General features: G+C 33.3%; 1 protein-coding gene and 1 long non-coding RNA gene across 5 annotated transcripts; one reads left to right on the plus strand and one right to left on the minus strand.

Annotated features, from left to right (window-relative positions):
* Nucleotides 1-3,533: 3,533 nt before the first annotated feature.
* LOC126631545 (F-box protein FBW2-like) lies at nucleotides 3,534-6,046 on the plus strand. 4 transcript variants are annotated; one of them, XM_050301662.1, is made up of 3 exons: nucleotides 3,534-3,693; nucleotides 4,543-4,859; nucleotides 5,217-6,046. In XM_050301662.1, exons 2-3 carry the CDS (start codon nucleotides 4,552-4,554, stop codon nucleotides 5,887-5,889), a joined length of 981 nt encoding a protein of 326 aa, XP_050157619.1. In that variant the 5' UTR covers nucleotides 3,534-3,693; nucleotides 4,543-4,551; the 3' UTR covers nucleotides 5,890-6,046. The 4 variants fall into 4 exon arrangements, with proteins under 4 accessions (XP_050157619.1, XP_050157620.1, XP_050157622.1 ...); XM_050301663.1 differs by having other exon boundaries at nucleotides 4,547-4,859; XM_050301665.1 differs by lacking the exon at nucleotides 3,534-3,693 and adding an exon at nucleotides 3,713-4,102.
* A 5,806-nt stretch (nucleotides 6,047-11,852) lies between these two features.
* Nucleotides 11,853-13,299, minus strand: LOC126631550 (uncharacterized). The gene is made up of 2 exons (XR_007626377.1): nucleotides 12,826-13,299; nucleotides 11,853-12,166 (listed from the first exon to the last, which is right to left on the minus strand). It is a non-coding gene; the product is annotated as an uncharacterized LOC126631550 (long non-coding RNA).
* Nucleotides 13,300-13,986: the final 687 nt, after the last annotated feature.

Below are 13,986 nucleotides of genomic sequence, written 5' to 3' on the forward strand. Positions count from 1 at the left end.
ACCTAACCCTAAACCTAGTCTCCACACAAAATCTTACTCTTCTCGTCCATGCAAGAATGGTAGCATGCAGGAGAAGAAACTATCGGAAAACTTTCAATCGGTGAAAGACAATCGAGCTAACGTTTTAACAACGAAATGGGTTCCATCAAATGCAACTGGGACGAACTATAAGCTGACCATTTTGATGAATCTAAGCATGCGGCACTTCTCTTTTTCTTTCGGCCATGATATGCGTTTTACCAGACTCACGTCCCCACAAGGGCCAATGTACTTATAATTTCTTGGGTTGGTAGGTCAATATCCTTAATTATCATAATCTTTTTAGTTAGACTTAAATAATCAACAAAGTTAGTGTGGAGCCACTTAGTATTAGGGTCTAGTGATAGTCTATTCACTTGTAAGTGAGGTCATAGTTTGATTCTCGCCAAAAGCAAATTCAGATCACGTTATTGATGTCCATTGTGAGACTTAGCCCACTCTCCCATCTCTTAGGTAGATTATATCGTTTGTTAAAAAAAAATACTAGTGGTGAAGTTTTACAATGTTCACAATTAGAAAGAATATGTATGGGATAGACCACTCTCCTATATTTATGTCATCTTTGTTTTGTAGGTGTGTTATATCCATAATTAATGAGACCCATTTATTTTTCAGTTCTTTGGTTGTTAATAAACACATTAATACAAATAATACTATTTTCTTGTAAATTCATTCTTTTTAGCAAATCTTGTAAATTCATTTCTTATAGGGAAATATGCCATAATAACGTATCTATTCTCGTTCACTTATCTTATTTTTTTAAACCCACTTTGCATAGGTATATACCATGAACATTTTGATTAGTAGAAGAGTTCAAAATAGGAAATGTGAATGGGATTAGTAGCGCTGCTCACATTCATGTGTTTCTGCCACTTATTTACCACCTCGCTTTTTATCTTTAAAGAGTCGTTTCTATTTTCATTGGTAAAATATAACTTGACACATTTAAGGTCTCTTTGTAAACGTTTTGCAAAACATTTTTTTTTGTTTTGCATACACAATAGAAGGCTACTTCGTCTGAAATTATCCCAATATCGTTCCCGTATACCAAAAACAATGTTGCCTTCTTACATCATACATTTTTGTTTTGATCTTCTTTAATCCAATAGAAACTTTGGTTAAAATAATTAGAAGGAATATTACTACTTTTTTGTTACAATTTTTGGTATGAATAATAATAATTTGGTCTTGAAATGGAATTGGGGGATTCTCTTTCTCCCGCGCGAAAGTTGCGCCAAAAAGCATTGAGGAAGACATAAAAGTACAAAGACCCACTTGACCTTTTACCATTGTAAGTGCGTATTGTACTACTTCTTTTGCTTGCTGTCACAGTACTAACCACTGGCACTGCCCTCATGCTAAGCAGTGCGCACACAACCGTTTCATGGATTCACATTTCCACAGCATCCAAATCCAAATGTATTTTTTTTTCTCGAAAAAGTAACATTCATTAAATAGAAAATAAAAGTTACAGCTAATCTAAAGAAAGGTAGAATAACCCAAAACACACTTGAAAAAAGTTAAAATACAAAAATCCAACGCAATAAACAAACAAACAAATAAAACCTAATCTCAATCCTCCATTCGCCGCCACGAACATCTTGCCAACAACCATTAAGGCAGCAACACTAAAGAAAATGAGCGAGTCGTCAATTTGAACAAGAAATCATAGCACAAAAATTACAAATATGCAACCAAAAGCACACCAGAGCCAGATTTCGTCACTAAAAACACTAAACCTAGAAATAGTCACCGGATCCCAATCCCCTTCACCAAATCCTTGCAAATGTCCTTTTACCGATGGTATTTGGTCTTCCGTGCTATTCAAGTGCGGTGTCCCTTGGCTAAGGCTCTATTGGCCTCTTTTTGTCATGTGGACTACTAACCGTTGCAAGGGAAAATCTCTATCTTCGATAATTTTGAAGTTAAGTCTTACTGTTACAGTGTATTATGTTTGGAGGGAGCGGAACAACCGTAGATTCAAGAACTCATGTCAATTCGTTGCAGTGGTTCTCAACTCAATTAAGTCCACCATTAGACTTCGATTGAGTTCTTTGAAAATCACCCATTTCGCTGTTAATGACTCTACTTTACGGGAATGGAATATAACTATGAATAGTTAGTTTTTTTTGCTGCTTTGATGCAGCGTTGTTAGCGTTGCTGTCTATTTTTCTTTTAGCTGCAGCTCTTTGTTGTGTGTTTGTTTTTTCAACTACTCTTTGTTGCTTGTATTCTTGTTTTTTTCCTTATCAATATATTTTATTTACAAAAAAAAAAAAAAAAGAGTTTGCAACTTTTAGATGTAGTGTAAGCTTCCCCGCCTTTGCAAACAAGTTGGACCCGGTGCAAAATGGTAACTTTATAGTGTTAAGATGCGAAAATTTACAATTATTAAGGAATTTTAAAATAACGGAAATTTAAATGATATAATTTTATATTTTTGAATTTGTAAAGTCTTTTATTTCGTTAATCTAAAAGAACAATGAAATTTGAATATGGAGACTCTACTCATAGAAATTTAGAATGACATCTTCTTACATGAAATTCAAATTTAGGAATTGGAGGTCCCAACTTCTAATATTTTTTCACGCGGAAATTCTAAATTTATATGTTGATGAATCCAAATATAAATTTCGACTTTTTAAAAAGAAATTGAAGTTTATTTCTCTCATCCAAATATACTGTTAAGGAATTGGATAAAAATTAGACAGAAATTGTATGGTAAAACATAACAACAACATTGGACTGATTAAATGCACTGGAGAGGTGGGATTTGTTAAATTCAAGGATTTGGATCATGCAAACTATTCACCGGTTTATTTCCAGAGCCTCAGCAAGGAAGAGAGACAGAGAGCTGCAAAATGAAAACCGATATGTCCCCAAGAAGCAAAATCCAAAATAACAAAAACAAAAACAAAGAGTGAAAAAGTAAACAAAAACGTATGATATGACGCATGAGGTATGAAAACTAAAGCATTTAATTTAAATTACCAATTAATGCATTATCCAAACTCCAACTCTCTCTCCTTTACTTTTTTTTTCTAGAAAAGCTACTAAATTTATTAATGAAATAAAATACATATAAATTGAGAATAAGGTGTTTTATAGACCTTTGACAAATATACTGTTGGAGATTTCAACCCGTAGAAAAGAAAAAAAACTCTCTCCCACCTGAAAGTAAAAATTAAATAAAAATTTAAAAATAGAAGTTAAATAAATACGAGCAGTTTTTAACGGGCGGAGGGCGGGGGGAGATTCTGGGTTTTTTTTTTTTTTTTTTTGTAAAAATTCAGGTTTTTTTTTAAAAAAAATAAAAAATTATTATTTTGCCATGTGGCAGACATTTGGCAGCCACGTGAGCATTATTTAACAGATGGGCATAAATCCTAACAGACTTAGACCACAAGGGTTTAAATCCGAATTTTTTTACCACATGGACTATCATCCGAATACCTTATGATCACGGGGACCATTTATCCGATTAGGCCTTAAATTAAACCCCTTAGTTTTTATATCTCATTTCATACGTATTTGTTAGCTTTTTCACCTTTGTTTTTGTTTTTACCTCTTTTGTTCTGGATTCTGCTGGTTGGTGGCAGATGGGTTTCATTTTGTAGCCTCCCTCTCCTTTGCTGAGTCTCTGCGGATAAACCGGTGAGTGGTTTGCATGATCCAAATCCTTAAAGTTAACAAATCCCACCTCCTCAGGGCGTTTAATCAGTCTAATGTTGTTGTTATGTTTTCCCATTTAATTTATGTCCAATTTTCTTCGACAAGAACAAAATCCAGCACAAAGATAAAAGCTTTAATCTTTTCACACTCTGTCGAACTCGTTTGCAAAAGCAGGAGTTCACGCTACATCTCAAAGCAGCAGTTGTTTCCTTGCTTCTGCGGTTACCAAATCATTAAAAAAAAAAATGCAAAATTCAGAACTTAAATTTCGAATTTTTACCTCATTTCTTCAATTCTCATTTGGGTTTTGTCCCTCCTCTAGATCTGTTGATGTTCTGTCTTCTAAGTTCTAACCTCTGGATTTTGACAGAATCCTCGTTTTGTTTACATGGTAATGTTGCCGGATCTACCACAGGATTTTGGTCTTAATTTTGATGAACTAATCTGTCATTTCTCGCTGCTGTTTTTCTGTTTATGTTCTCATACAATTACGGCGGTCCGTAAATTTTGATGTTTGTCCTTTTTCTGTCTTATCTTTTTTGTTTTTGTAATTCTTGTTCTGAATTTTCTTGTTTATCATATAGATGAACATTTTGATTTCCAGTAGTATTTATTAGTGGAAAAATATCATGAATTTACATCTACTCACGCATGGTATATGAATCTTGATTTTGTCATGAAATTCAAGAAATTTTTTACTTTTACATGAGATTTATGTACTTTTACATGAGATTTATGTGCAAAGATTGTTTTTTTTTTTTTTTTTTCAACTTTAATGGTATGGATTGACTCGGAAAATTTATTTATTTATTTATTATCATTTTTCTGAAGGCAGACTAGATGGAAGGGGGAAGCGATTTTCGGCATTGGGACGATTTGATTCCAGATGCATTGGGTCTGATTTTTGGCAATCTCACTCTCCAGGAGATACTGACAGTGATCCCGAGGGTTTGCCAATCCTGGAACAAGGCAGTGTTGGGGCCTTACTGCTGGCAAGAGATTGACATTGAGGACTGGAGTAACAGCTGCCAGCCTCACCACCTCGATCGAATGCTTGAAATGCTGATTGCTAGAAGCTGTGGATCGCTCCGAAAGCTCACAGTTTCCGGCCTCCAAAATGACAGAATCTTCTCCCACATTGCTGAGCAGTAAGCATACTAGCAAATTTTTATCACCACAAAATTTTGGTTTCATTAAGATTTTGTGATCACACATTAGTGTATATGCGGATGCTCTGTCATTTTGTTTCAGATAATTGAACATTTTGTGCAAACTGTAAACCCAATAGACTGGATTTAGTACAATTGGAACCTTCAATCATGATTATCTTCTGATACACTTGCAAATCACTGTTAATTATCATCCGTATATTCAATGTCTTCTGTTAATGAAGGGTTGGTTCTTTTTTTTTTTTTTTTTTGTGAATGAAGAATACTAGTTTTTTATGATACAGTTGACGAATTAATGTCTTGTGATTTGAGTCTTGTTTTTCTTGGTTTTGCAAGTACTGGTTCCCTTCAGACCTTGAGACTGCCAAGAAGTGAAATTAGTGATTCTATAGTAGAAAAGACTGCTGGAAGGCTCTCAAATATCACTTTCCTGGATCTTAGCTACTGTGGCAAAATTGGTTTTCGTGCTTTAGAGGCCATCGGAAAGAACTGTAAAATGCTCGTAGCATTGTGTCGGAACATGCACCCATTGGATACAGCAGGCAAGCCTTTGCTGGATGACGAGGCTTGTGCCATTGCCACCACAATGCCAAGGCTCAAGCACCTTGAGATGGCATACCATCTTATCAGCACAGGAAGTGCTCTCCAAATACTCTCGAGCTGCCGCGAGCTCGAGTTCCTGGATTTGAGAGGGTGCTGGGATGTTAAACTTGAGGACAAGTTCCTGAAAGAGAAGTACCCAAAATTGAAGGTTTTGGGGCCTCTTGTTCTGGACTACTATGAGAGGAATGAGTGGGAAGATTGCTCGGATTTCTCCGATGCTTCTGAGTATTTGGCATGGGAATTCGTCGCCGGTGAATTGGAGGATTACTATGACGACGACGACGACGAGAGTTATGCCGAGATGTGGGATGATGAAGGCAGGCTGGAGCAGCTTGAGCTGAGGTTCTATGAAGGAATTGATCACCATGAAGATGCAGGAGGAGTTGGTTGGCCTCCATCTCCTTAGTAAAATTTAAGTTTGTGTTTTTTTCTTTATTTGTCAAACTGTTTGCTTCTCTTTTTTCAAGCAGTTCCTTGATGCTTCTGTTTGGAACTTATTATATCTTTTTATGGATATGTATATCTTTCAATGGAAAATGAAAAGCATGGTTTGTTGAGTCTCATTTGTTTGGCCATTGCCTTGTTAGTTGATGACTTTGTGAGTGTCTGTGTTGCCAATAATTGCATAAAATGGCAAGCAATTTGGACTTGGTTCAGTTGAAAAAGAAAGAGTAGAAAAAGTATATATTTCTGCTTCACCTAAACAAAAGGGTAGATTTGCAAATGATCTTTTATCACAACGGCGGAAAAAAGTTGAGTCTTTACATGACAGTATTAGTTCAAATTTCGTCAATTGACTAATTTAACAAAATTCATCTTTTGACTGGAAAATAAAGGTTAAATTTACTGCCTGGCCTGCATTTTCCAAGTTAGAATTTTACTTTACTGACTGAGATAGATGTCTGCATAAAGTTCAAACCTATTTTGGATAAAATAAGTTACCCCCACATGAATTTCAAAGGATCGCTCTTTCTCTCACTCACTCATTGTGGTGAGGCTAAAGTACTTGATAGGGCCTATTGTAGAATAATTACTCTTTTTTATGTTGTACACTCCTCTTTCTATTTTTATATTCACTTGCAACATAGAAAGTGATTTTTGTACACCTTTTTTCCGTTTGCACATATCACATCGTTTTGTGATTTAATAAATTAATTAATTGAGGTGTAGGATAAAAAAATGGGAACTTTAACAAAAAGCACCCGGTACTGTTCATTTTAACGAAAAACCATATTTTTACACTAAAAAGTCAATCCTGATACTATTCACTTTACCCTTTATTTGGTCCTTATCATTAAAACTCAAAGTTTTCAAGCCCTTTTCATTAGTTTTCCTTAAAAAAATAGGTGTGCAAAAATTATTTTGTTTGCATGATTAGTTATGTGATAAGGGCAGAGAGAATGTATGCAACATGTTATATGTAAGTTTCTTACACCCTACTGCTGCAAGGAGAGGTATATGGTACACATGGAAGTCGACCCATCATCTATGTCATTTAGTACTACGGTTTATTAATATTTTTTTTTTACTTATAAATGAGAGGTCTTATGTTCGATTATCGTCAAAGACGAATTTGAACTACATTATTACTAGCCCATTGTAAGGCTAAGCCTACCTCTCCCATTAATGTAAATAATATCGTTTGTTAAGACGAGATTCAAACCTAATTATTGCTAGCTTATTATGAGGCTAAACACACCTTCTTTTCTTAGTGTAAATAATATCATTTATTAAAATAAATAAATAAGACCCCAAAAAATGGAGAGGATATTTCGGATATTTGCAAATGAATAATGATTCTTAAACAATATGATCGTGAAAGTTGTAGAGAGGACAATTGTCTCTTTGCTTTTTATATAATTTAATCTTCTAAAGTTAGTAATATCATACATTTTATAATAAATAAATATTATGAAGTTATAATGGTATGATTTAGTTAGTTGTGTGCTGCTGATCGTAGCATTTCTTATAATGATTATTGAATGCCACCAAAACTTCAAATTATAACATCTTATGTGTGGCGTTGACATGGGATGGGTTGGTTCTGTTTTAAGTTCAAGTCACGACCAAACCACAACTAAGTAATGGCTTAGAAGTTGTGATCGGTTCACTAATGTTGTGCTGCAGTTTAGCTAGGTTCGCGATTTATTTCCAAACAATTTTTTTTTGAGTTATTTGAAATAATTATAAGAAAAAATTATAAACCTTTTAATTTATAATAAATTTATCATCAAACTACAATTTCATAACTTCTAAATACTTAATCTCGTTATTCAAAATCTCAAACTTTCAATCTCATAACTTTAAATTAAATTATAAAGTACCATGAAAAGAACACCAACAAAAATTATATGATATTTAGTCAAAAGATTTTGTATGCTACGGTAAATGAGTTTTGTAGCACACACAATATATTTGTTAAATACTAAAATTATATAATATTTACATTTTATTAATTACGTATTTTATTATAATCGGTTTGCTTCGGTTAACTCGCGGTTTGTCAAAATCGAAATCGCATACTAAACCGTTCTTTCGGTTTGGTTTTATAAACCGATTGGAAAAAAAAAAAAAAAAACTCAACGCAAATGGTTTAGTTTGGTGGATTTTTCAGTTTTCCGGTTTGTCTGCCCGTCCATAAAACATGATGTGTTATTATTATTTTTTATTTATTTTCAATAAAAGTAGAGAATTGTTATTGACACTTTAAAAATTTAATTGTGAATTCTAAATTTTCTATATTTAGAAAAAAACAATACTCTCTTGGAGTGTACTATAAATTTTAAAGTACTAATAATAGTTCTCAAAATATATGATATTTAATAAAATACTTTTACAACAAGCAACATACATACAACAAAAATGTGTCATTGCAATAGACTAACCGCAATTAAATATCATCTTATCACAAATATATATGGGATAGGATTAAGGGACAAATATTTTGACAAATATTTTTACACTTTTTTTAAACCTTTAGATTACAAAACATCCAAAGGTTCATATTCATTCATTAAATGACATGGATGCTTAAGTGGATTTTAACTAATATTAAACATAAAAATAAAATTCAAAAAGCATAAAATATGGAAGGTAATTAAAAATAAAATTAAAAAGGAAGAAACGCTAGTTTTAAGCGTGCAAACAAGAAAGGAGGTAGAACTCCATGGATTCGAAGTATTGTAACCTCCATCTCCCTCTTTGCCGATGAGGTCTGCAACTTCCATAGGATTGATATGAAGTTTAGATGCATTCTACAACGAATCAAGCTATTAGTCTCTTGAATCTTCATTACGTAAGCAAAACGTACAAAACCCTAAACCATATATTATTGTTCATATATGTAGGGTGATTAGATTAGGTTTTACAAAATCATTTTAGTTTTGTCGATTTAGGTCATTGATGATTTTTCTACTTTTTTTAGCTTTTCGAATCAAACAAACAACTTGATTTCATTCGTCTGCGCTTTCAATTTTTTTTTTTATTATAGCAATTTCGTTTCCGCTAAGTATTAATCCTATCCCTGGTATCACTTTTTTTTTTTAAATCATTCCTTTTTTGTTATTTATTAGGGTTCATTTTTTATAAAATGAAAGAGGAGATTTCATCCAAGGGATTGCAGGGAGGGAGATGGAGGTTATAGTATTTTCATGTTTTTGTTTTCTTATTTTTTTTATTTTTTACGCTAGGTTCAAAGTTTGATTATTGGTTTTTTCAATTTTATCCTATTATATATTAATTTTTAATTTAGATTGATGTTTTCTTTATTAGTTATAATCCACATCATCATCCAAGTCATTTAATGTTTACAACTCTCCACATCACTCTTAATCTAGACCGTTGAATGTTACAAAATTTAAAGGCTACAAGAAAGTGTAAAAATGTTTGTCAAAATATTTGTCCCAATATATATATCATCCCTCCACTTAAGTAAGTTGAATATAAGACTTTCTCCAACCCAGTGACGATATTTAGATCGTTGGTCATGATGGGCTAATATTTGTTATACCAACATTTCATCAACCCTTCTTAACATATTTAAGGTGATATTAGGTCTCACTCTTACCTACTATTACTGTGACAGTTTAAGAAACTCTATACATGGTAGAAGATTTTTTCAACCAAACTTAACATATGGGACAAGAGTACTTCGTATATCGGTCCTTCAACTAAATTTAATATGTAAAAAATAAATTTTAAAAAGCAAAATTTTTCTTCAAACAATACATAATATTAAATGACATGAAAAATGAATAATTAAAACTGAAAAATAGAATATTTAACCATTCTAAAAATCAAATCTAACAACTAAAACAGTCGTGACAATAAAAGCTATGTAGCATTGAAATCACACATGAATATAACTTATAACATATTCTTGTATGTGTGTGTGTGTATAAAAATTGTACATGAATCAATTTTGTATTAAATACCAAACCGATGGTAGACATCCAACACCAACTACTTGGAAATCAACACAGCTCATAGACCCACTCAAATTTTGAACTTCACAAAAGTATGTGGTTTTGGACTTTTTGGAAGTCGGCTTCTTGGTTGTAAGATTAGCCATTAGAGATAATAATAGCTCCCTCTTGTGTTGTCCTTTAATTTTGGCTTCTGGGTAAACAACCAGCCAAAGGACGCAAGGCAGTCACACTCACTCAATAATTTTTCATTGCATAATTTAGGTGAATTTATCACTTGGGTTGTCTATTGGACCCCTCACCATTTAAATTCGATGCGGATCGTTGTCTCTCTCCTCTGCAATGTATTGTGTTACGTAATAAGATAAACGCATAATTGTATTGAGTCATGGACGAAGCCAATGAAGGCTCATTGGGGGCATATGCCCCCACTCAAGTAATTAGTTTGTTTAGTTGCAGACTACAATTATATAATATACACGAGTTATCTTTGAAGAAAATATATGTGTCTAATATCTAACATACATTCATTATACTTATACGTCATATTAAATATTATTTGAGAAATAGTGCTCTTGTTATGTCATTCAAACCGAAAAAAACCTTCTCCCGCCTATCATGTACTTATATTTTTCTCATCACTTTGTCACTTTCCACTACTATATTGAAATTTTTGTAACATTGGAATTGTAATACATCATCATTTGAAATCATTCTTAATATCATATTGCGTATAACCATACTATAATAAGGTTTTCTTAGTTGTTTTTTGTTGCCCCCATTAGAAGAAATTTCTAGCTCCGTCCATATATTGAGTTGATTCACTTTAAACTTTTTATTTTTTTTTTTTTTATTTTTTTTTTTGAAAACCTTGAGCAATTACACTGAGGACTCCTTTGAAATCGGGGTTCTCCTAGAACCAGATCCTTTCTCCGCAACTCAAGCAGTCCTTTCCCATTTTCGAATTTTCGACAAAATGTCGCACTGAAACATTTACATGTTGTGTATGTCTAAAAACATTTTGCACGCTTCCTCAAAATAATTTTTCCTATATACGCCACTGGTGATGGCAAGAGGTTGTTAAGTGGTTAATAATGCTCATCAACTTTGCCTCCAAGAAATGTCTCTCAATATCGGACACGTTTGCTTTTTCCTTGTCTTATATGCCAATATTATATATATGTATATATATGTATGTGTATGTATGTATATATATGTGTATGTATATATATATATGTATGTATGTATTACTCAAATGAAATGAGTACATGTGATTCAAGGCTTTAGGGATTTCGCTTCCAATTTAATAAGAACTTTTGAGTTGTGTGTTGGACCAAATCTTTTAAAATCTTAAAATACAAGAGTTTGATCTTAAACTTTATACTCCCAAGAAATTCCCACGGGGCATGCATCCATGCATGTGGGTTATTATACATATCAACAAATACTCTAGATTTACAATATAGACATATGATGAGAGAGGAATTGAATTGAATTGAATTGAATTGAATAAGTTATAGGTCTAGATTGTGAATGAAAAATGCATGGACACACTATTTTACTTAATTTTTAATTTGAATCAAGGGCGGAGCCGCACTTAGAGCTTCTCAATACAAATACTCAAGTTTTATGCGTGAGTTCAAATATTAGGCAAAACATCTTCAATATTGAGACTTAAAATTCGTATTTGAGTTTTGAGCCAAAGTAATACTTGTTGGAATTAAAATTGTGCATCTTCGCTGTTGGGAAGTGGCTCAGTCTGAATGACCCATGATCTTTGGTGAAGGGAAGAATGAGGTTGATTGAGGAGTGCGATTGAATCTAAATCAAACTGTCTACATATCTTCGAAGTGTAGAATTAAATTACTAATGTAATTCTAAGAAAGAATGGCATGATGTGTGCTATATCATGAAGATTGAAAACCAATATTTCAGACATGACGTGTAATATTGAAAACCAATTAGCAAGATTTCATATAAGATTGAATTGTCTAAAAAATAAAACTGCAACTTTTAAGATTTTTATTGAAACAAAAAGTAAATTTCTAGCAGCTAGCTGACATTAGTTGCCATGCTTTTAGCGACAGAGATGTGAGGTTGCATGATTTTATGGTGGGTTGTGCCACACCGAATCATTGCAACTCAGTCTCCGTCAGCAACAGATGGCAGCCTCCATGAACAGTGGTAGCCCATGCCTTCAAGTGGGCTACATTTAGCTCGCCAAACAGCTTCAGAATCGTTTTTAAGATTCCATTTAGCCTACTATAGGAGATGAGTTTTCGTCAAAAGCAGGTTATATTGTGCCATTTGGCCCTCCATTGGAGACGATCTAAGACAAAACTAGTGACTTGGTCACACATAGTAACCAAAAAAGAGAACTTATACTCTACTCCGATGAAAATTTTTGACTTCGTCCTTGACTTGAATTATTCACAAATTTTATTTTAGGTAATTTAGCCAAAAGTCAATAAAAACTTTACTATTAAGCCATGTATCAATGACATATTTATTTTTGTTTTGGACTTAATCAATGATATATTTATATTAATTAGGCATAGCTCAATGATGAATGCCACATAAGTAAGTCATTATGAATAGTTAGAATTTGACTATTCTATCTTTCTCTCTCTCTTTCTCTTTCTATAAATGCATATTGGCTTAAGGTATTATAAATATGGATTTAGATCCTCTTTGGATCAATTTTGTGGAGATCCTCTAGACCGATGGATCTCATCCATTAATACAAATCCAACAGCCAAAATCTCTTATCCTTCATCTTTTTCCCCTCAACTCTTCTTTTTATCAAGTACGAACCACCAACTCCCCAAATTCCAAATTAAATTCACCCCCACCTCATAATTACCCTTAACACTACCACAACCCACCCAACCCACAACCACCAATTACAGGTCCCTTACCTTACCCTTTCCAAAATCAGCCGCACCACCGCCATATCCCTTAATTGCGAGTCCCTTCACCTTAAAATCTCTGTCGATGTTAACGAAACAACAAAGAGATGGGTCGTGCAAACCAATGTCTTTTGGTTGCAAAGATATTTTTTCATAACTATGGAAGAATTATAGAGAGGGAAATCTCAAAGATGATGAAGAAGAAAGAGATGACAAACAAAAAGCTAAAACAGTAAGAGATAGCGAAAAAATAAATCTAACTTCGAGTACAGATGACCTGCAATTGAATTTGGTGTTTGTTAACAATGGTGTGGTGTGGGGGTGCGAGGAAGAAAGAGGAGTTGAGTGGGAAGAGAGGCAGGGGAAGAGGCTTCGGTCGTTGGATTTCTAATCCTATGAAATTGATGTCGAGAGGATTTGAATCCTATAAATAGTTATAACATGTATATTCTATCATTCTATCTTGCTATTCGTTTACATGGAGAATTCTACTTAATTTAAAAAAAAAAAAAAAAGAAAGAAAGAACTAGGAAACGGACACTGCATTGCAATGTCAAAATCCAAATGTAAAAAAGCAGAACCATTGCAGTGTCCGAATTCAAATGTAAAAAAACTGAATCAACAAACAGACACTGCATTACAGTGTCTGAATCTAACAGTAAAAAACAGAGCTAGGAAACAGGCATTGCATTATAATGCTGAATCTAAATGTAAAAATCAGGAGTCGCGTGAGGTGTGAAGTGTATGAGACGTGTGAGTGATGGAAAAAATAAAATCATGAAATGGACACTGCAATGCAATGTCTGAATCCAAAAGTGAAAAACAGAACCAGGAAACGGACATTGCATTACAGTGTCTGAATCCAAATGTACAAACGAACATGTAGAAGGCGGGTGAGTGATGGAAAAAACAAAACTAGTAAATGGACACTGCAACGCAGTGTCTTAATCCAAATGTAAATAACAGAATCAGGAAATAGAAACTACATTGCAGTGTGACACGTATTGACTTATTCCAAATACAAGACTATGAGAAAATGAGTGTTAGTTGAAGCGGGTGCCAGCTGTAGTGGCAGATTTTGTAATTTTGTTTATTTTAAATGAATTTAAGTATCACAATACATGATTGACCTCTTTATAATTAACATAGATATTATTGATCTATTGTTAA

This window comes from Malus sylvestris, chromosome 8, assembly GCF_916048215.2.
Source record: "Malus sylvestris chromosome 8, drMalSylv7.2, whole genome shotgun sequence".
Lineage (NCBI taxonomy): Eukaryota > Viridiplantae > Streptophyta > Magnoliopsida > Rosales > Rosaceae > Malus > Malus sylvestris.